Genomic DNA, 20,881 nt, shown 5'->3' with positions numbered 1-20,881 from the left:
TGTGTGACACCCCCCGGTGTGTGACACCCCCGTGTCACGTCCCAGTGTCCCCACGAGGGGGGACAGCACCCATAGACCCCCCCAAATGTGACAACCCCAGCACCCAAGCAGGGGACACAGCACCCACCAACCCCCCCCCACCTTAACCCCTGGGGCTCTGCAAACGCCCTTTGTCTGCCCAAAAAGAGCCAAACCTGGCCGAAATGGAAGGGGTTAAAATGGGGGTGGTGACAGGACACACAAGGGGGGGCCTTGGCTGGGACAAAGGGACTGGGGGGGCCTCTGGTGTCCCCCCCCCATTGTACTGACAACAAACGCTGCCCCTCCCTCCCCAGTGTTTACTGTCAACACCCCAAACTGGTCCCAGCTGGGCCAAACTGGGCCCAAGCCCGCTCATGTCACCCCTCCCTGTGCCTATAAAAGTGGGGGTGGGGCCCCCCACCTGTCCCTCTCTGCTGTCACCCTCTGCTTGCGGGGTGTCCCCCCCTGCTCCCCCCCACCATGCTCTTCTGGCACGGCCAACCCGACCACTACTGGTCCAGCCCTGGGGACATGTACCCCCTGCCCAGTTCCGGGGTGCTCAGGTACCCCCCATATCCGCTGGCTTTGGGGAAACTGAGGCACGGCCGAGCTCCCACCCTTTTCGGGGGGCGTTTTCCCGCAGGGACCCCCCCGTCCTGCCCTACCTGAAGCAGGAGGAGCCCAATGGCATCTCCACGTCGCAGCCGCCGCTGCCAGCGTTCCAGTACGTCCTGTGCGCCCCGACCTCCCCGGCCGTGCGGCACCACGAGGAGACCCTCACCTACCTCAACCAGGGTGAGTCTGGGGGGGCCGGGGAGGAGGGACCCCCCCCCCCCCCCCGGCTGAGGGCTCAGCTCCCGCTCCGGGCCCCCCCACCCCAGGGCAGTCGTACGAGATCCGAATGATGGGAACGCCCCGGGGGGACCCCGCCGAGGGCCGCAGGATGGTCAAGGTGAGCGGGGTGGGGACCCCCGGGATGCGGGGGAGCCTCGGGGCGAAGCTCTGGGCTGAAGTCCCGCTCCAGTCCCTGTCCGGACCCATCTCAGCCCCAGTCCAAACCCAGTTTTGCCACAGTCCAGCCTCATCTGAGCCCCAGTTCAGTTTCATTTCAGCCTCATAGCCCCATTCCAGCCCCATTCCAGCCCCATTCCAGCCCCAGTCCTACCCCAGTTCTACCCCAGTTCTACCCCAGTTCTACCCTGAGTCCAGCCCCAATTTTGTCGCAGTCCAGCCCCATCTCAGCCTCAGTTTTGCCCCAGGGCAGCCCCAGTTCAGTCTCCTTCCAGTCCTAGCTCTGCCCCGGTTTAGCTCCAGTCTGGCCCCAGTTCTGCCCCAGTCCAACCCCAGCTCAGCCCCAGTCAGGTCAGTGGCCGGTGGGGCCGTGGCCGTGGGCTCAGGCCCTGGCCGTGGCCGTGGCCGTGGCTGACCCTGTGCAGAGCGTGGTCCGGGTGGTTTTCCACGACCGGCGGCTCCAGTACTCGGAGCAGCAGCAGCTCGAGGGCTGGCGCTGGAGCCGCCCGGGCGACCGGATCCTCGACATCGGTGCGTGCCGGGGCTGGGGGCACCGGGGGGGGGCTGCAGGGGCCGTGCTGACCCCGCTCCCGCAGACATCCCGCTCTCCGTGGGGATCCTGGAACCCCAAATCCACCCCACGCTGCTCAACACGGTGGAATTCCTCTGGGACCCCTCCAGACGCACATCCGTGTTCGTGCAGGTGGGAGCCGGGCTTGGGCGGGGCTTTGGGGGGGTCCTGGGGGGGTCACAGCGCCCAGTCCCGACCCCGCTGTCCCCCCCCCCCCATCCCAGGTTCACTGCATCAGCACCGAGTTCACGCTGCGGAAGAACGGGGGGGAGAAGGGGGTCCCCTTCCGCATCCAGATCGACACCTTCGGGGCGGGGGGCAAGGGGGACCCCCCCGAGCACCTGCACTCCGCCAGCTGCCTGGTCAAGGTGTTCAAGGTATTGGGGAGGGGGGGAACCAGTGCTCCCAGTGGGAGATCCAGCTGTGGGCGTGGGGCAGCGCTGGGGGTGGGTGCATGGGGGGGTCTGGGCACCCCAAGGGTCCGGGTGCCCGCGGGGGTCCCGGGGGGTCCCGGGGCCGCCCTCACCCCGCGGCACAGCCCAAGGGGGCCGATAGGAAGCAGAAGACGGACCGGGAGAAGGTGGAGAAGCAGCCGGCGGCGGAGCGGGAGAAATTCCAGCCGGCCTACGAGAGCACCGTGCTGGCCGAGGTGGGGCCCGGCCCTGGCACCCCCCGTGGGCCGGGGGTACCCCCGGGACCCTGCACCCATCGCCCCCCTTCCTCCTCCTCAGTGCCCCCCGTGGCCGGACGCGCTGGGTGCCCCCCACAGCCCCCCGGGCACCCCGGGGCTGCCGTCCCCGCACCCCTTCAAGCTGCTGAGCCCCGAGAGGTGAGCGGGGACCCCTGGCCCCCCCCTTTCCCCCACTGCTGGGGTCGCCCTCTGAGCCCGGCCCCCCCGCAGGGTGTGCGTGTCACCCGCCTGCGCTGCCGAGGGCCCCGCGGAGAGTCCTGGCGAGGTGAGGGAGCCGCCGGTGCAGCCCCAGAGCCTCCCCCGGCCCCCCGGGAGGGGCTGAGGTTGTGCCCGCTCGGGTCGTACCCCGCTGAGCCCCCGCTGAGCCCCCACAGGCGCTGAGCCCCTGCGCATCCCCCCTGGAGACGCAGCAGTGGCTGCTCCGGCGCCGCTTCTCCTCCTGCGCCCGCGTCTTCGCCAACTTCACCGGTGAGAGCCCGGGCCGGGCTGGGGGGCAGAGCCGGGCCCCCCTTCTGCCGCCCCCTGAGCCCCCCTGTCCGCAGGCGCGGATCTGCTGAAGCTCTCCCGCAGGGACCTGATCCAGATCTGCGGAGCCCCCGACGGCATCCGCCTCTGCCACGCCCTGGCGGGCAGGTGAGGCTCCCGCGCCCCCGCTGCCTCTTTTTGGGGACCCCCGGGAGGCTCCGTGGGGCCCGGCCCCATCCTGCGCCCCCGCCAGACCCTTCTCTGCCCCCTCAGGTGCCCGCGGCCCCGGCTGACCCTGTACGTGGCGCGGGAGCCCGGCGGGGCTGAGAGTGCGGAGGATGCGGGATCAGGTGCGGGGAGGGGGCTCAGGTGTGCGGGGAGGGGCTCAGGTGTGCGGGGAGGGGGCTCAGGTGTGCGGGGAGGGGCTCAGGTGTGCGGGGAGGGGCTCAGGTGTGCGGCAGCGCAGGGATGGAGGGTGGGCACTCACAGCCCCGTCCCGTCCCGTCCCGTCCCGTCCCTCTCCAGGGCTGTACCAGGAGCTGCACCTGGAGCAGCTGACGGTGGCCGAGCTCACCGGGAAGTTGGCGGAGCTGCTGGGGCTGCCCCCGGGGCAGATCCTGCGGCTCTCCCGGCAGGGACCCGCCGGCATCCACGTCCTCGTCAGCGACGCGGTGAGGACACGGGGACAGCCGGGGAGGGGAGGGACAGTCCCCGCAGCCGCCCCGGCCGCTCGGGGTCCCCAGTGCTGGAGCAGGAGGGTCCCGAGCCCCCCCCCGCTCTCCCCCTTCTGCCCCGCAGATGATCAGGAACCTCCAGGACGAGACGAGTTTCGTGGTGGCGATCGGCAAAGGTACCGCGGTGGCCACGGGCGGGCGGGGCCGGCCAGGGGGCGATCGGTGGCCCCGGCTGAGCCGCATCCCCGCGCAGCCCCCGGCCCCGACGGCTTCCAGCTGCTGCTGCGGTAGGACCCGGCCCCGGAGCTGCGGCGCCCTGGGAAGGGACATCTCCGCTGGGGACGGAGAGAGGAGCCCGGGGCTGGCGCAGTCCCCAGAGCGCTCCCCCCGTCCCTGCCAGGCCGGCCCGAGGGGCCCGAGGGGACCCGTCCTGTCCCCGCAGCCGCCGCGTGTTCCTCCTGCGCGTCCCCGCTTTGCATTAAAGGACGGCGGGAGCGGCCCCGAGCACGGCCTCGTCCCTGCGGCGCCCGCTGGAGTTTGGGGTTCCCAGGGTGGATTTGGGGTGCGGGGACAGTCCCTCGTCCCCAGCGGTGGACAGGGCAGGGGACACCCGGGCGGGGCAGGCGCTGTCCCACCCCGCGGGGACGGAACCGGCCGCGGCACCGAGCCCGGGGCAGCCCCGGCCGGTGCCGCCTTATTCCAGTCGGGAATGGGTTACTTTAAACACCGAATCCTCCCCTGAGCCCCGCTCGGGCAGAGCGGGACCGGGGACGTCCTTGGGAGCGAACTCGTGGGGCAAAGGACAAGTTTGGGATAAACAAAGCGGGAGCAGGGGAGGGAGGGCAGGGCTCGGGAGAGGAGCTGGGACAGCCCCGGAGCGGAGCTGCCATCACAGGCACGGGGACGAGGGGAGGACACGAGGCCCTGACCCCATCGCTGGAGGGGACAAGGGAATATCCCCGACCCTCCCAAAAACACTCCACGGGGATCCAGAGCTTGGTCCCACCAGCCCTTTCCCGACTGTCCCCGCAGCGATGGCTCACGGTGTCACAGAGACCGGGGCCACCTTAACCACGTGTGTTTTTTTGCCTCAGTTTTGTCCTCTGTAAAATGGGCAAAAAGACACGGATCCAGCATTGTCTGGGATGTCCTGGTGGGAAGTGGAGAGCAGGATAGCAACAGGGCTCTCCAGGAGACCCCAGGGATCAGCGGGAATGTGCCGGAAGAGGCAGGAGAAGGGGACTCTGGATCCCTTCAGCACTGCCTGAGTTGATGTCCCTCGGATTTTGGATTCTGTGTTTCCCAGGAAATGGGAAACAGCTTTTTTCCCCCACAACTCCTTCCCTCCCTGGCCCTCCCTGCCCATTTTCCTCGGAGGAACCGAGGTTGGGAGCACCTGTCCCACCATTCCCGGTGGAAAACCCGGCTGCTCGCCGGACATTCGCTCCATTGTTACACCCGCAGCGCCAAGCGCAGGCCACACCATTTAAAGAACATTTTCCAGCTCTCTCTGTCCCCCGGGCAGAGCCAAGGTGCAGCTCCTGTGTCCAGCCCCTCGGGCTGAGCAGCCACCGGGAGACCCCCGAGTTAAAAGGTGCCAAAGCCCCCAGGCCCATCCCTGCGGCGGGATGGGGACAGGGCTGGAGATGGGGACGGGGATTTGCAGAGAGGAGGGGCCTCACCCCGGGGTCGCAGCCCCTGGGGACCCCCGGGTGGGCTCAGCTGCACCTTTGGGGACAGAGGATGAAGCACAAAGAGCCCTCGGTGTGGCACTGCTGGCACAGGGTGACATCCCCAGCCTGGGACGGGCACCGGTGGGAGCAGGGGATGGATTCCCTCATCCCTTAAAAAAATCAACTCTGAACTTCCACGTGAGGTCAGAGCCAGGGACAGGGACAGGGAGGTGATGGGACCCTGCTGGTGACACTCCCAGGATGGGTCCTTGCCAGGGCAGAACAAAGGGCTGGGAGGGCACGGACTGAGCTGGGAATTGAGGAGGAAAAGCTGCTTCTCCTTGATTTTCTCCATCGTTTTGGCCCCAAGCTGCAGCACAGGAGCCTCTGCCAGGCTTTGGCATAGAGGGAGGGCAGAAACCTTGACCTGGATGCCAGAAGAGAAAGCAAAGAGGAATAACACCCCCAAAAACACCCCCAGGCCCATCAAGCACACCAGAAAAAGCCAAAAAGTTTTAGGATATTTTCTAGGACACTGTAGCCAAGAACCTTGTCACACTGATCCAAATCCACCCCTATCCTGCCAAAAAACCCACCAAAGTACCCCAAAACCCACAGCAGCAGCCAGCCATGAACAACAGAGAGAAAATCAAACAGAAATACAAAGGGAACTACAGAGATGGGCAAAAATAGGAATTTGTTGGTTTGAAACAACCCCTGTGAGAGCACTGCCCACCTGCCCCATCCTCACCCTGTCACAGAACTGGGATAAAAGGTGCTGCAGTGCCTTCAAAGCCCAGAAAATTCTAATTTTTTTTGGTTCTACTGGATCTGCTCAGCCTCGCTGGAGGATCTTCTACCCCAGAAGGTCCCAGGCTGTTTCCTGGAGAGGTCCCTTGGTCCCTGCTCCTCTTGGGGATCCAGGGGCAGCTGGAAGGTGCTGGAAGGCAAATCCAGGTTCTAGAAAGCTCTGCTGGGAGGTGGGGACAGCCCAGCCTCTGCTCCACAGCCCGGGGACACAACCAGGGAGGATTCCAAGGACAGGGAACAGCTCAGGGCGTGAAACCGAAGGAGCTGCCCCAGCCAGCCCAGCCGAGGCTGGAGAAGGGGATCTGGCACAGCGAGGGAGTTTGGAAATGGGATGGGATCCTCATCCAGGGCTGGCTCCGTGCTGGGGCTGTCCCAGAGCCCCCAGTGACTCCTCAGAAACGCCAGGATGGAGCAATTCCTCCACGCTGTGGGCACTGAGCCCCGGAGCCCTCCTCAGCCACCGGCTCCCACCCGGGAAGATCCCAGCAGAGGACAGGGCTGGGAGCATCCCGGGCTATGGAAGGAGTCCCTGGAGGAGCTCCGAGGTCCTTCCACCCCAAACCATTCCTGACTCCAGGCAAACACTCAGAGCTCCCTGCTCAGGAGCTGCCCCATGCAGGGGGTGGATTTTCCTCCACCAAGTGACTCCCCCAGCGAGACACGGCTTGGAAAATGGTGTTTATTGGTATTTATAAATATAAACATCAGGAAGAGTCCATTTGAAGACGGATAATTGACTTAAAAGGACACTGTCAAGAAGTTTGAGCTACCTTAATGCTGTCACCCTGGTCTGCAAACAGAAAATAAATTGCTTTGGGTTCTGTGTTCCCGAGTTTTCCCTGGAAAACTCTGCTCTGTTACAAAGGGATCAGTCAGCCAACTACGCCCTGGCTCCAAAATCCTGCTCGTCGCTCTCCCCTGCCACAGTAGGAACTAAACAAAAGTGTTTTGTTTTTTTTATTTTCCCAGAGTTGTGCAAATCCTGTGAGTGCTGGGTGACCCGTCCAGTCTGCCACCACCATCTTCTGCCACCCTGAAACCTGGAGAAAGTTCTGGAAATGAAGGCGCCCGAGGAGAGGGGGAGAATCCACAGCGCTAAAGGGGATTTGAATAAATATAAGGGATTAAAAGCCATCTACAGGAGGGCATTGACAGTATCCTTTTAACCACAGCAGCCTGGAGTTGCTCCCAGCAGAGCGTGAGCACAGACTGGGGGGGCTGGGGGAGATGAAGGGGTGCAGCTCCAGGGGCACCTGGGACCCTCCTGCTGGGAACAGCGCATTGGCCTGGGAATTCCTGGTGGGAAACCCCCCCCCCCCCCCCCCCCCCCCAGCCCCTAAAGCAGCCATTCCTGGTGCTGCAGCTGCTCTTTCCCCACCAGGAGATTCCTCAGCACCGAGGGGAAGCCCCAGCTCCCGGCTCCAGGGAGCTCCCACGGACCTGCCCCAGTCTGACCAGTCCTGCCCCCGTAAACCCTTGGGATCTGCCCAGCAGTTCCACACCGGGCCCCTGGAATTCGCTCGGTCCGGGCTCCCCTGCGCCGGTTTTGCCTGAAACGCCCCAAAAAAGCAGCCACTGACCCCCCCCCCCCCACTCCCCCAGAGCTGGGCCTGGCACATCCAAACCCCATCCCGGGGCTCCCTGCAGGGCACCACACTTACCTGAGGAGGGTGGGGAGGTCAGGAAGGGCCCTCACAGGGGGTGAGGGTGGATCCCAGCCCTGCTCCGTCAGGGAATCCTTAATTCTTCATCAGGGCAACAAGCAAAAAGCTCTACTTTGCTTTTCCTTGGGGGGAGGATGGAGGGAAAGGACGGGAGGAGGGAACTCACAGTCGTTGGAACACGGACTGGAACTTTCTCCCTGTACTGAGAATTATATATTTGTGTATATACCATTCCCTGTATGGAGAATTAGATCCTTGTCATTGGGATAAAATCCGGATTTGGGGTAAATTTGGATGCCCAATCCCTGATCACACAGGCCAGGAGAGCCCAGCCTGGGGTGCAGATCCCCGTGCTCCTTTAAAATCTTCCTGACAGCACACCACAGGTTCAGGCTTCTCCTGGGGAAAAAAATCCTTATGGATTTGTGGCTTTGGACTGGGAAATCTCAAGAAATGACTGAATTGGGGAAAAAATTGGAAAAAAAAAAAAAAAAAAAAAAAAAAAAAAAGGAAAAAAAGAAAAAAAAACCCAGGATTTGAGGAGGGTAAAATATGTGGCATTAGAAATTCCAAGCTCTGTCACAACAATCTGGGAAGAATCTGGGAAGCCTCTGAGCTGGATGCCACGGACACAGGGAAGATGAGCCTTCATGTGAGCATGCTCAGGTGGGAGCAGGGAAGCACAGGGAAATCCAGGATCCCAGGTACATCCTGGATCCCAGGGAAATCCTGGATCCCAGGAACATCCTGGCTCAGCAGCTGCTGCTTCATTCCCTCACTGACAAAGGGACATGGGACTTGTTGGGGCGTTTGGGGTTGTTGGGATTTTCCCTTCCGCACAACGGGGTTAGAGCGTGTTCCTCTCCTCTCCCCTCTCCCCACTTCCAAGGATCTCGGCTCCTTTTCCAACCCCACCAGCAGCATCAGTCCCTCCAGGCTGGGAGCCCTCCCCTCCTCCCCGCAGGGGCTTCCCCTGGGGTATTCCCAGGAATTCCCAGCAGGAATGGTTCAGGATGAGGCCAATCCACCCCGGGAAAAGCCGGCACAGCTGCAGCTCCTTCCCCAGTCCCTCATCCCGCCGGGACAGCTGGGATCACAGGGGGGGTGTGTGGGTGGCTACAGGGCACCCCAGCCCTGCTCACTGGCCCTGCCAAATGCCACTGGCATCGCTCTCCTCCAGGGTTCCGGCGTGCCCGGGCTGCCGCGGGCGTGGCTCCAGCCCCGCTTTGCTGGGAGGAGGTTCCAGTGTCATAGGATGATGCAGCATCTGCAGAAGCGCTGTCGGCTGCCGCCCACCGAGGGCGGGGGGGTCACCGGGGCGAAGTAGGCGTGGACTTTGATGTTGGGCAGGTGGGTCTGGAAGGGCAAACAGCGGGCAGGAGTCAGGGACACGCCCGGAGCTCCCGGGGCAGGCACAGCCGCAAGGGACTGAATGGGGCTCCTCCCTGGGTGGAATCCTCATCCTTGGAAGTGTCCTAGGCCGGGCTGGATGGGGCTTGGAGCAGCCTGGGACAGTGGAAGGTGGGACTGGATGGGCTTTCCCAACCCAAACCACGCAAAGATTCCATAGTTTTATGGTGTAGCTTTACAGATCCATATTCTCTTGGCAGAGAAAATGTTGTCGTTACTTTTCTTTTACACGTGGAGAAACTGACCCAGGAGGGGACACTGGGAAGAAATTCCTTCCTGTGAGGGGCTGAGGCCCTGGCACAGGGTGCCCAGAGAAGCTGTGGCTGCCCCTGGATCCCTGGAAGTGTCCAGGGCAATCCAGGATAGTGTAAAGTGTCCAACCCAAACCATTCCACCTTTCCACGACTCCAAATTCACCGCTGATGGTTCTCACAGCTCTTCTGAGCACGAGCACCAGGTGATGGGAGCTCTGCCAGCTCAGCCCTCCCTGTGGATAAACCCTCCCATCCCAGCTCCTCCCTATGGATAAACCCTTTGGATCCCAGCTCCTCCTTATGGAAAAAAACCCTCCCATCCCAGCTCCTCCTTATGGAGAAAAACCCTCCCATCCCAGCTCCTCCCTGTGGATAAACCCTCCCATCCCAGCTCCTCCTTATGGATAAACCCTCCCCATCCCAGCTCCTCCTTGTGGATAAAACCTTTGGATCCCAGCTCCTCCTTGTGGATAAACCCTCCCCATCCCAGCTCCTCCCTGTGGATAAACCCTTTGGATCCCAGCTCCTCCTTGTGGATAAACCCTCCCCACCTCAGCTCCTCCCTGTGGATAAACCCTCCCACCTCAGCTCCTCCCTGTGGATAAACCCTTTGGATCCCAGCTCCTCCTTATGGATAAACCCTCCCCATCCCAGCTCCTCCCTGTGGATAAACCCTTTGGATCCCAGCTCCTCCTTGTGGATAAACCCTCCCATCCCAGCTCCTCCCCATCCCAGCTCCTCCCTATGGATAAACCCTCCCCATCCCAGCTCCTCCTTGTGCATAAACCCTCCCCATCCCAGCTCCTCCCCATCCCAGCTCCTCCCTATGGATAAACCCTCCCATCCCAGCTCCTCCCTATGGATAAACCCTCCCCATCCCAGCTCCTCCCCATCCCAGCTCCTCCCTGCGGATCCCAGCTCACCCTGAGTCTCTTGATCCCGGCCCGTGTGATCTGCTGGCAGTCGTACAGCTCTATCCTCTCCAGGCTGTGGCAGCTCTTGAGGTGCTCCAGGGAGGCGTCGGTGATCAGGGGGCAGTTGTCCAGCTCGATCACCTCCAGGCGGTCGTGGGCGCAGGCGCCGTTGCCCAGGTGACGGATCCCATCATCCGTGATCAGCTCGCAGTGGGATAAACTCTGTCCCCAAACAGAGGGGTTAAAGCCAGCTCCTGGCAGCCCAAAATCCAGCCAGAACCTCGCTGGGGATGGGAGGATGGTGCGTGGTTGGTGGGGCTGGGCTTGCTCCTTGCACTGGAGCCTCTGGGCTCTGTGCTTTCTGAGGAGTGATGTGCTTCCAGCTCCAGCTTGCAGCTGGAGGGGGGAAATTCCTCCCTGGGAGGGTGGGCAGGCCCTGGCACAGGTGCCCAGAGAAGCTGTGGCTGCCCCCGGATCCCTGAAGTGCTCAAGGCCAGGCTGGATGGGGCTCGGAGCACCTGGGACAGCGGAAGGTGTCCCTGCCCGTGGGAACAGGAGGATCTTTAGGGTCCCTTCCACGGCTCCAGGGGGATGCAGCTCTGGAGGGATGAGACCCCCAGGGTGGCACAGAAATGCCAGCACAGCTGAGCTATGCAAGAACCCACCTTTGGGGCACCTGTGGCCTCACCCACCGTGGGAAGGGCCCCGGCCCTGGGTCCAAGAAGCAGCAGGAACACGATGGCCCCCCCTCGGTGTGGATTTTCTGGGGGATTCACCTGGAAAGTCCTCGAGGAGGAAGCAGGGCCTGAGCCAGGAGCTGGAACTGGCTTTCCTGAGGGATGACTGTGCTGCAGAGCCCACATTCCCACACCTCCCAGGACAGGATCCCCCGTGGCACAAACCCAGGGGTGACAGAGCCCAAATTCCCAGAGATCCAGCCCCAAAGGAACGTGGATTCCCAGAGGCACCGAGCATTCCAGCTCCTGCCTGCCCTACAGGCTCCTCTCCCCCAGACAGACTGGCAGCTCCTGTGCAGGCAGATCCCACTTGGAATTCTGCTCCTGGGAGAATCCCCACAACCCTTTTCCTGCGGGGGCCTGGGGTGGGATTCCTGCGAGCAGCAGGGGAGGGACAAGAGGTTCCTCAGGGTCGGGTTTCCAGCAGGATTCTTCCAACTGTGAAGTCAGGCAGTGTTTAAAATCCATTTGTTTGGAGAAAGGAAATGCTGGAAGTGTCCCCTGGAATACTCACCAGGACCTGCAGCCGTGGACAGTGTATGGAAAGCTGGATTAGTGTGCTGTCTGTAATCTGGAAAAGAAGGAGAAGTCCTTTTATTTTGGTGCTGGGCACAAGGATTTGGGGTTTTTTTTTTCTCTCCTACCAAAGCAAAACTGCAGGATTTTCCCTAATCCATGAGATCTCCCCACAGCCCCTCAGGAATCCAAACCACCCCCTGCCCTTGGAGAACTGGGATGCAGAGGCATCACTGGATTGTTTTTAACTGATATCAGCTCCCAAATGTGTCCCAAATGTGCCTCTGGAAGGACAAGGAAGGCTCAGATTCCCTCTGAACACCCTACAGATTGCCCAGCTCCTGGTTTTCTTCAGGAAGAAGGAATCCCACACAAAGGTTCCCAATCCCAAACCCCCACAGGAACTGCCTTGGATGGATCTGTGCCCTGGCTCAGCTTTGCTTCTTCCTTTTAAGGGTTAATTCCCAATCCCTTCCTGCCTGGGCTGGTGTCATTCCCTCTTTATATCCCAAATTTCTGCCCAGGAATGCAGGACATGGGGTCCAGCTGTTCCCAGGAATCACAATCCCATTCTCAGGCTCAATCCATTTCCAATCTACCCTCGGGCTTGGAGGTTTTTTCATGGAATTTTGAGTCAATTCCACCCTTTTCCCTGTAAATGCTTCAGCCCAGTTTGATTTCAATCCCTCAAAACCATTGCTGCTTCACAATTTCCAAATCAGGGGGAGCTCCCATTATTTTTAGCAAGATAAGATTCTTCTCTGGGATTTTCCCTTTAAAATCTGGGGTTTTCTCTCACAAACCCAGGATCTCTCACTATTAAATATTATTTACAGCACAGTTCCCATGGAATCCAAACCAAGGATAAAACCTCTTTCCCAACATTTTCCTCTCCAAATCCAGCCACTCTTCCCACTCAGGATTCCACATAAAGTTCTGATTTGGAGAAAATCTTCTAATTTTCCACCAGTTTTCCACACTGCTGCAAGAGAAACAGCCTGAGGTGGCATTCCTACCTGGACACACTCTTCCAGATCCATTTTTTCAAGCTCATGGCAATTCTAGGAATAAAGAGAATTCCAAACACCCGTGGTGAGTGTGAAGTTCAGACAGCAAATATAAATATAAACCCATAAAAAATTAAATATAATAAATACAATAAATATAATTAATATAAATACATTCTATTACAAATATAAAGATGAATGGTATATGAAATATAAATATTGTAAATACAAATATAGAAACAATGAATATCATTATAAACATATAAATAAAATGTAATAAAATATAAATATAAATATATATACTACCACAAAGATCATTTGCTTTAAAAATTAAGGGGTTTCTCTATGAGATATCACTACTGGAAGGAAAGTTTGCTGCTCCTTCTGAAGGAAAGGAAATTTCCTTTCTAAAGCAAATGTCACTCATTTAAGGGTTTTTTAAATCATGGAGAGTAAAGGGAGTTACATTTAGACAAAACCAGTGAAGTTTATAACTAAAATATTTAACATTTCCTGTGGTTTGGATGCAAATCCTCCCAGGTGTGCGAGCCGGAACAATGCCAAATATCCCATAAAACCAAATTTTTGGACATTAAGCTTCAAACCCAAATGAAGAGTTTCCCCAAACCTACTGAGGGTTTTTTTTGCCATGAAAAGGAAGGAAGGAAAAGCAGGAGGGGAAGGAGGAACAGGGCTCTTACCCTGGCCAGGGTGGTGAAGCCCACGTCGGTCAGCTGGGAACACCTCGCCACTTCCAATATTCTGCAGGACACAAGGGAAGAATTTTGGAGCCCCAAAATCCCAGGAGAGGGCTGGGAATGACCTCAGGAGAGCCCTCCAGTCCCACCCCCTGGCCAGAGAGAGCAGCAGGGGACACGGGAATGTCTCCAGCCAGGGACACCCCACGTCCTCATGGAGCTGCTCTGGGCTCTGACACCCTCATGGGGAGGAATTCCCATGTGGGAGCTCTGGATGCTGAGAATTTTAAACTTTCTGAGAGACTCTGACTCCCAGCAGAGCACTGCATTTGACCTGAGGCTGTGGAGAAAGCTTCCAAAACTGACTGACAGCACTGGGGTTACGGGTGTGGAGTTGGTTAGGAGTGTGAGACAGCACAGGGTGGGAAATGTAGAGTTTGGGGTTTTAGAATATAGAAATAAATATGGGGTGAGATGGAGGTTTTAGGGTGGAGACAGGTTGTTCTTCTTCACCTCCTTCTTCCTTCTTCATCACCTTCTTCTTCCTTCTTCTCCGTGGGTTTGGGTGGTGTTTTGTAACTGGACAGAGAAGTCCACAGTGCTGGCTTTGAGTGGTCAGTTATTGGGTTAAAATAATTGGGATTGGGTTAAAAGTGAAAATAATTTAGGTGCCATTTCTTAACTGGCTGGTTTAGCCTTAAAAGACCTTGCAGCAAGAGACAGTTGGCCATTTTGTGCCTTGCTAATGAGAGAGTGCAGAACTCAGTGCTGTGAGGCTGGAACGCTGAGAAGGAACAATGAACACCTGAGTGTGAACACAAACCATCCTCTCAAGTGCCTCAATCCCCACCCTGACAGAGGTAGAAGCCAAAACCTGGCATTCCTCCTCTGGAATTTGGGGTGGGATTTCTCCTGGTTGAGTTTCTGCTCCTCATCCTGGCACCTCTGGAAAGGTTCACCCAATCCCACATTTTCTTCCTGGATACACATGGAGCCTGTGGGCACCATGCTGGGAGCTCTTTTAAACCCCAAGAATTTGGGGACAACCCAAAAAATCACAACCACCCTGTTCCAAAAACCTGTGAAAAGCTCAGAGACAAAAACTGGGAAAAACTTTGGGGGTGAAATGGCTCAAGGACCACCTGGACCCTCTGCTGAGCGTTCCATGGGGGAAATGCTGGGAGAACTCACCGGAGGCGTGGGCAGTTCTGTCCCAGGGCGTTGAGGATGGCATCAGTGATGTTGGAGCAGCCAGAAGCACACAGGGACTGCAGCTTGTGGCAGCCCCTGCAGATGGTGATGAGCCCATCGTCCGTGATTTGCTGCCAGGGAAACCACAGCTGCCTCAATCCTGGCAGGATTTGTCTCTCCCAGTTCCAAATTCCAGCTCTTTTTGGCCCAGAATTGTTATGGAAATGTTTCACCCCAAAATTATTATGGAGATGTTTCACTGGAGCAGCAGAGGGAGGATAAACCCCGCTGGATTTGGGAATATCAGGGAAGGGATTTGCAGGGAAATGTTTTGGAGCTGGACACGGCGAGGGATGGTGGAAGGTGCTGAGAGTCCTGCAGGGCTTTGCAATTCCTGCTTGGAAAGACACAGGGGGTCTGTCCATCCCTGCCCCTGGGCACAGGGGGGTCTGTCCATGGACACAGGGGGTCTGTCCATCCCTATCCCTGGACACAGGGGGTCTGTCCATCCCTGCCCCTGGACACAGGGGGTCTGTCCATGGACACAGGGGGTCTGTCCATCCCTATCCCTGGACACAGGGGGTCTGTCCATGGACACAGGGGGTCTGTCCATCCCTATCCCTGGGCACAGGGGTCCCTCCAGTCCCATCCCTGGGCACAGGGGGTCCATCCATCCCTGTTCCTGTGTCAGACTGCCGTGGCACAGACAGAGAGCCCGTGCCAATCTATTTTTTTGGCATGAACACACGTTTTTGGCACTGCAGAGCTGGTTGAGGGCCCTTCTGTGCAGGAGAAGTGTCTCTGTGGGCTCAGTTCTGCATGGGGATGAGAGGAGAGGCCTGGCAGCATCAGCCCAGCCTGATGGGAAGGATTTTTCCAGCTCATCCCACAGACAAGTTCAGAGGGAAGAGAGAAACACCCTCGACACAGCAAAGGTGAGGGGCTCAGTGCCCCTGAAGTGCCACCAAGGAGCTGCTGGTGACAAGTGCCCCGTGGGCAGGGGATGGAGCACATTCCATGAGGGAATCCCAGGCTGGGAATCCTGGGCAGTGCCACTCACCAGGCAGGTCTGCAGGTTCAGGGTCACCAGCTCAGGACAGTGGGCACCGATGAACTTGAGGGCCTCGTCCTCCAGCTGGAAGGGAAACCACAGGGATGGGAACTGGGAGCACTGGGATGTGGGAATTAAAGCTGGGACAGCAGGAAGTGGGGATTTCCTCTGGGAAGGAGGGAAATGCAGCACAGGAGCAGCAGCACCAGGAGAGTTCCTGCCTTCTACCCCACCAGGAGCAGAGCCTGGCCCCAGCAGCCAGAGGGAAGGACTGCCATGTAACCCCCCGAGCCCAGATCTGGCCATGGATCCCAGTGACCTCCTCCAAAGGATCAGTGGGAAAAGGAAAATCGGGATAAAAGGATTCTCCAGCTCCACAAGTGGTTTATTCCCTGTCCCACTCCTGGGGGCTGTTGAAGAACTTCCACACCAGCACCTGATCTCCAGCACCGTGGGGATTTTGGAGAAGGGAATAACCCAAATCCCTGGATTTCCATGCCCATTCCCACTTTTCCAGAGCTGTACCTGGGTGCAGCCCTTGAGGGACAGGACCCGGAGCCCCCCGCAGCCCCGCACCAGCGCCTGGATCCCGTCCTTGGTCACTTGGTCGCACCAGGAGATGATGAGCTGTTCCAGCAGCGGGCATCCCTCGCTGGGGACACAGGGACACACATGGAAAGCTCATTTGCCTCGGGGACAAATCCTGCTCCAAGCCAGAAGCTGTGCTGTTCCCATTTCTGGGAGCCACAGAGCACAGCTGCAGCCAGCAGGGGACACCGGGCAAAGCCCCGCTTCAGAGGGAGGCTCTGCTGGAATGCTGGGTTGGCTGGAGGATCTCAGAGGTCTTTTCCAGCCTTAATGATCCTAAAATTCCACGGAAAATCCCTGCTGCCAGCTCCTACCTGAGTGCTTTCAGGGACAGGTTGGTTATGGAGGTGCAGGAAGCCAAATCCAGGTGCCTGAGTTTGGAGCAGAACTTGCTGAGGCTGGTGCAGGTGCTGCAAGAGACACACGGGGACATTCCTGCAATGGATTCATCCCAGGCCACAGAAATCCCATGGGATGGGCAGGCTGGGGTGAGGATGGAGGTGGGAACCTGGCACAGGGTGCCCAGAGCAGCTGGGGCTGCCCCTGGATCCCTGGCAGTGCCCAAGGCCACGTTGGACAGGGCTTGGAGCAGCCTGGGACAGTGGGAGGTGTCCCTGCCCTGGCAGGGGGGGAATGGATGGGATTTAAGGCTCCTTCCAACCCAAACCATTCCATGATTCCATGGAAAAGCTCCCCCACCCCCCAAGCCTGGCTTTTTTGGCAGCCAGGGAAGAGTTTTACTCACGCGTCCGTGATCTTGGTACAACCATTGAGGTTCAACACTTCGATGTTCCTGCAGTTCTGGGCAAAGGTCCTGGGGTGAAGGAAAAGGAAAACGCTGGATTTGTCAGGCAATGGAATTCCAGGTGGTTTATAACATGTCAGAACAGAGATTTACAAACCTGACTGAAGAAGAAAACAGAGAAAATCAAGAAGGAAATCAAGAAGAAAACCATGAAAATCAAAAGAATCAAGAAAAAAGAAAGGAATCAAGAAAATCTAGAAGAAAATGAGGATGAAAATTAGGATTAAGATCAAGAAAAGAATCAAGAAAGAAGAAAATCCAGAAGAAAATGCAGAAGATCAAGAAAGAAGGAAATAATCAAGAATAAAAGAATCAAGAAAACCAAGGACAAACCCCAAGAAAACCAGGAAGGAAATCAAGAATGAAATCAAGAAAGAAGAAAGGAATAAAGAAAGAAGAATCAAGAAGAAAATCAAGAAAGAATAAAAAAAAATCAAGGGAAGAATCTAGAAAGAAGAAAATGCTGCACAAAACCAGGAACAAACCCAAGCAAATCCCTGATTTCTGCTGCCCCACGTCCTGCCCTGGGATGTCCCAGCCCGGGGGCACCACATTCACTCAGCTCCCATCAGGCTCAGCCTCAGCTCTTGCCTTTGTTTTAATGGGAACTGAGAGAAGTGGCTGCTGGGTGAGGTTAAAATAAATTTAGTGATCTATTTATAGCGTTTATATTTTATATTTGTTAAATCTGTATTTATTATTTAATTGATTAATTTATGCAATTTTCATTTATTTATATCAAGTCATCGATTTTATATTTAGTGGTAATATAATAACACTTATATTAATTAATATAATGTTTATATATTAATTACTATAAATATATATAGACAATATATTAATATAAAAATATAAATATTTAATAATATTTATAAATCACATATATTTAATAATTATATTGTTAGTAATAACAGTATTATATTATTATTACTGATATTTATAATGAAATGATAAATTATATGTATTTAAAATATAAATATAAATTATATATATTAATATAATATTCATAGTAATTGAGCTATTATTTATTATTTAATAATTTTATTTCTATTATATTAAACATATATTTATCGATATATTTATATATAAACATATACATGTATTTATAAATTTAATTTTTATTTTTAAATTTATTTACTATTTAATTTTTTAGATAAAACTGCAATGAGTTAAATGATAAAACAGGACAAATTCAATGATAAAAAGGATGAATGAAATGATTTTAAAAAAGTAATTAAATGAGAAATGAATAATCTCTGTGACTGCTCTCCAGGTTTGACATCCCGAGGCTCTCGGACCCGAAGGGGATCAATTCTCCCCATTTCATTCTCGGCATAAATCGGGATTTTGCTCCTGCAGCCCACCCCAAGGTACCTTAGGGCGTTGTCCCCCACTCCCAGGCAGCCCCGCAGGCTCAGCTTCCGCAGGAATCCCCCACATCTCTTGGAAATGTTCTCCACCACTCGGCCCTGGGGAGACAGGAGGAGCCCGTGAGACCCCCAGAGCCCCAGGGAGCGCAGGAGAGCTCCTGCAGGTACCAGCCATTTGTTACTGGGGGGCAAACGGGATGGGGATCCCCTGGGAACGGGCGAAGGGAGGGGCAGGAGGGTGATCCAGCTCCTGGAGAGCCAAGGAGCAACCACCTAAAGCAAAGCACAGAAAGCATTCTGAGAAATTTCCCCCATTCTGGAGCTCCTGGACATGGGCACAGACTCCCCAAGGAAGGTGAGAGGAGCTACAGCCCCGATTTCCAGCACAGCCAGTGGATAAACTCCAATTTCCATCCCAAACAGAGGTGAGCAGAACCAGCCCACGAGTTCTGCTCCTGCAGGAAAAGAGGCTCAACCATTTGTGCTCCAGAGATCCAGAAAAGGGCTTTTCATTTCAAATCTGGACCCAAAGACCCCGTTACAGCCAGGATTTACCTTTCCCCTGGGACTACAGGGCAAAACCACTGGAGAATATTTGCACCAAAAACTCAGAACCTTCCCCTGCACTTTGGCTGCTCCTCACAGAGCAGGAGCATCCCTCGGTCCTTCCAGGACTAGCTGGCATTTGGGACCTCTGAGAGATGAGGATTTTCTTCCAGAATCTCTTTTCTACTCTAAAGAAAACCCCAAATCAGCTCAAAACCAGGCTCAGCACAACACAACTCCACCATCAGACCCTGGGCTGGCCAGGTGAGCTCTGGGACACCACGGGAGCAACTCCATGGCTGATGCTCAACCTCCAGAGCCCTGAAAAGAGGCTGGAAAAGCTGAAACACTCCCTGGTTCTGCAATTCTATATTAAATTCTATATTCTACATTCAATTCTATATTAAATTCTATATTCTACATTCAATTCTATATTAAATTCTATATTCTACATTCAATTCTATAGTCTATTCTACATTTTATATTCAATTCTATATTAAATTCTATTTTCTATTTTCTATTCAATTCTGTATTCTATATTCTATTCTATATTCAATTATGTATTCTATATTCCATATTTTATATTCAATTCTATATTCTGTTATAGCAAGCCTATAAATTCTGCTCAAATTAGAGGAGCCAAACGTGTTTCTATCAAGAATTTACATGGACTGATGGATTTAACTCCGTTACAGCAGAGCCTGAGGAGGCCCAGCAGGAACTTTGAGGTGAGGTACAACAAATTTTGTTTTCAGAGGGGAAAGAAAAGAACTGGGGTTTGATGTGCAGGGACATGAAAGCCACCCCAGAAGCACTGAGGAATGGGAAAAGCCTGGTTTGTATTCCCAGCCTCTCCCTCCTCCCAGGCTCAGCTGCTCAGTCCCACCTCCTGCCACTCCACACATCAGGAACCCTGAAACTCCACTCCAAAGGAACAATTCCACGGGTCTGGGATGTTTAGGGCACGTTATGAGGTGAAGGATTCATTATGAAGACCCCAAATCCCCCATTTCCTTCCCCCAGGCCACTCAGACCCTGCTGAGGTGACAGTGCCACCTCCTGCTCCTCACCCCTGACTCTCAGCTGCACAAAGGGATTATTTTAACACTTTCCTACAAAATCAGGATTTCCCCCAAGGTCAGAACCCTCACTCAGCAGCTCTGCTTGAAGCCTCTGTCTACCACAAGTTAAAGCCACACATTCCCCATTTCCCTCCAATGGGAAATGTTTTCAGTCTCCCTCCTCCAACGTGTTTTAAACAGGATAAAAAATCCTGAGATTATTTTAAGCATTGGAGGGTTTTCCTCACCCATTTTCCTGCTTAAGGCAATTTGAATTTTCAGCCTCCATCCCCACTGCTGCTGCAGAATCCACATCCCACAGGTTCAGCCACAATGGAGCAGCTCCAAAGCTGCATCTTTTAGGGACTATTTGGACCTTGTCCTTCCCAAATCATCTTCACTTCTATTTCAATTTTTGGTATTAAAGATACAAATATTTCAGGCCCTGATTCAACAGACATTCAGCCCTCATGATCTTATCTGAGTGCAAGGAGCAGTAGCTTAAATTCTCTTCCATACAAGCAGCAGTTTTCCCCAGAAAAAGTACCTTTTCTACTAATTTCTGTTTTCAGAACACACAAAAACTACTTTCCTTCCATTACTAGCTTTAGGTCTTGCTAGGGATACAGAATTCTGTCCATTTTCAAAAGCTGAATGGATTGCCAAGACTTTAAAAGACTCCCTGAAGCTGAAGAGCTGAAATTAATGATTTCTATCTCCAGGGAAGGTAGGAAGGGTTACACTGGGAGTATTAATTCATTCGAGGCTGTAATTACATTTTAACAAGAAAAAAGGGGTTTGTATGTCACTTAATTATACCTCAATATCCCTCTGGAAATCAAACAGGTCGATTCGCTGCCAGTTACTGCCATCCAGGGCCAGAACATTCCATGCCTTTATTGGGGGAAAAAATGTAAATGTGTGGTTAATATGAAAAAAAAAAAAAAAAAAAAAAAAAAAAAAGGTCAGTGGAGACCTAGTCCCAGTTTATTCCTTTGAGAAACAACATTCTGTCCCAGGTGGGAAAGCAACAGGTAATTGTAGCCAGCAGGGAGAACTGAGCAGGCACCAGGAGCACTTGCAGGGAGCTTGGTGCCCTCAAAACTCAGAATTCTGAGTCCCCCAGGCAGGGAAGAGGTGCCCTGGCTGCTTC

The 20,881-nt window shown here is 55.2% G+C and overlaps 2 protein-coding genes across 7 annotated transcripts in view; one reads left to right on the top strand and one right to left on the bottom strand.

Annotated features, from left to right (window-relative positions):
* Nucleotides 1-501: 501 nt before the first annotated feature.
* On the top strand, nt 502-3,937 carry LOC128819647 (transcription factor CP2-like protein 1). The gene is made up of 15 exons (XM_053999884.1): nt 502-584; nt 665-816; nt 903-973; nt 1,458-1,563; nt 1,629-1,735; nt 1,828-1,980; nt 2,142-2,252; nt 2,335-2,432; nt 2,505-2,559; nt 2,669-2,762; nt 2,837-2,927; nt 3,033-3,109; nt 3,285-3,430; nt 3,558-3,609; nt 3,687-3,937. Exons 1-15 carry the CDS (start codon nt 502-504, stop codon nt 3,722-3,724), a joined length of 1,434 nt encoding a protein of 477 aa, XP_053855859.1. The 3' UTR covers nt 3,725-3,937.
* A 2,644-nt stretch (nt 3,938-6,581) lies between these two features.
* Nucleotides 6,582-20,881, bottom strand: part of FBXL20 (F-box and leucine rich repeat protein 20) — a 36,969-nt gene continuing 22,669 nt past the window's right edge. For 4 of the 6 annotated variants that reach the window (XM_054000099.1, XM_054000102.1, XM_054000098.1 and 1 more), the window contains exons 4-15: nt 20,548-20,622; nt 18,126-18,220; nt 16,692-16,760; nt 16,261-16,356; nt 15,884-16,010; nt 15,368-15,442; nt 14,308-14,438; nt 13,120-13,180; nt 12,428-12,472; nt 11,410-11,466; nt 10,168-10,380; nt 6,582-8,936 (exon numbers count right to left, since the gene is read on the bottom strand). In XM_054000099.1, the coding sequence (XP_053856074.1) occupies nt 8,829-8,936; nt 10,168-10,380; nt 11,410-11,466; nt 12,428-12,472; nt 13,120-13,180; nt 14,308-14,438; nt 15,368-15,442; nt 15,884-16,010; nt 16,261-16,356; nt 16,692-16,760; nt 18,126-18,220; nt 20,548-20,622 (1,152 nt within the window). In that variant the 3' untranslated portion in view covers nt 6,582-8,828. Of the gene's footprint in view, nt 8,937-9,171; nt 9,491-10,167; nt 10,381-11,409; nt 11,467-12,427; nt 12,473-13,119; nt 13,181-14,307; nt 14,439-15,367; nt 15,443-15,883; nt 16,011-16,260; nt 16,357-16,691; nt 16,761-18,125; nt 18,221-20,547; nt 20,623-20,881 lie in introns of those variants that run through there. The other 2 variants (XR_008440743.1, XM_054000100.1) reach the window with 2 other exon arrangements.

The sequence above is a fragment of the Vidua macroura genome, chromosome 27, assembly GCF_024509145.1.
Source record: "Vidua macroura isolate BioBank_ID:100142 chromosome 27, ASM2450914v1, whole genome shotgun sequence".
Lineage (NCBI taxonomy): Eukaryota > Metazoa > Chordata > Aves > Passeriformes > Viduidae > Vidua > Vidua macroura.
The sequence above is the reverse complement of the archived record's forward strand: the minus strand, read 5'-3'. Positions and strand labels throughout refer to the sequence as shown.

What these genes read in the sequence shown, in the direction of transcription:
- LOC128819647 (XM_053999884.1), top strand. Translation starts at nt 502, where the DNA reads ATGCTCTTCTGGCACGGCCAACCCGACCACTACTGGTCCAGCCCTGGG. An exon ending in CCTCACCTACCTCAACCAGG is followed by an intron (nt 817 to 902) that starts GTGAGTCTGGGG and finishes CCCCCACCCCAG; the next exon opens with GGCAGTCGTACGAGATCCGA. An exon ending in TGCGGAGGATGCGGGATCAG is followed by an intron (nt 3,110 to 3,284) that starts GTGCGGGGAGGG and finishes GTCCCTCTCCAG; the next exon opens with GGCTGTACCAGGAGCTGCAC.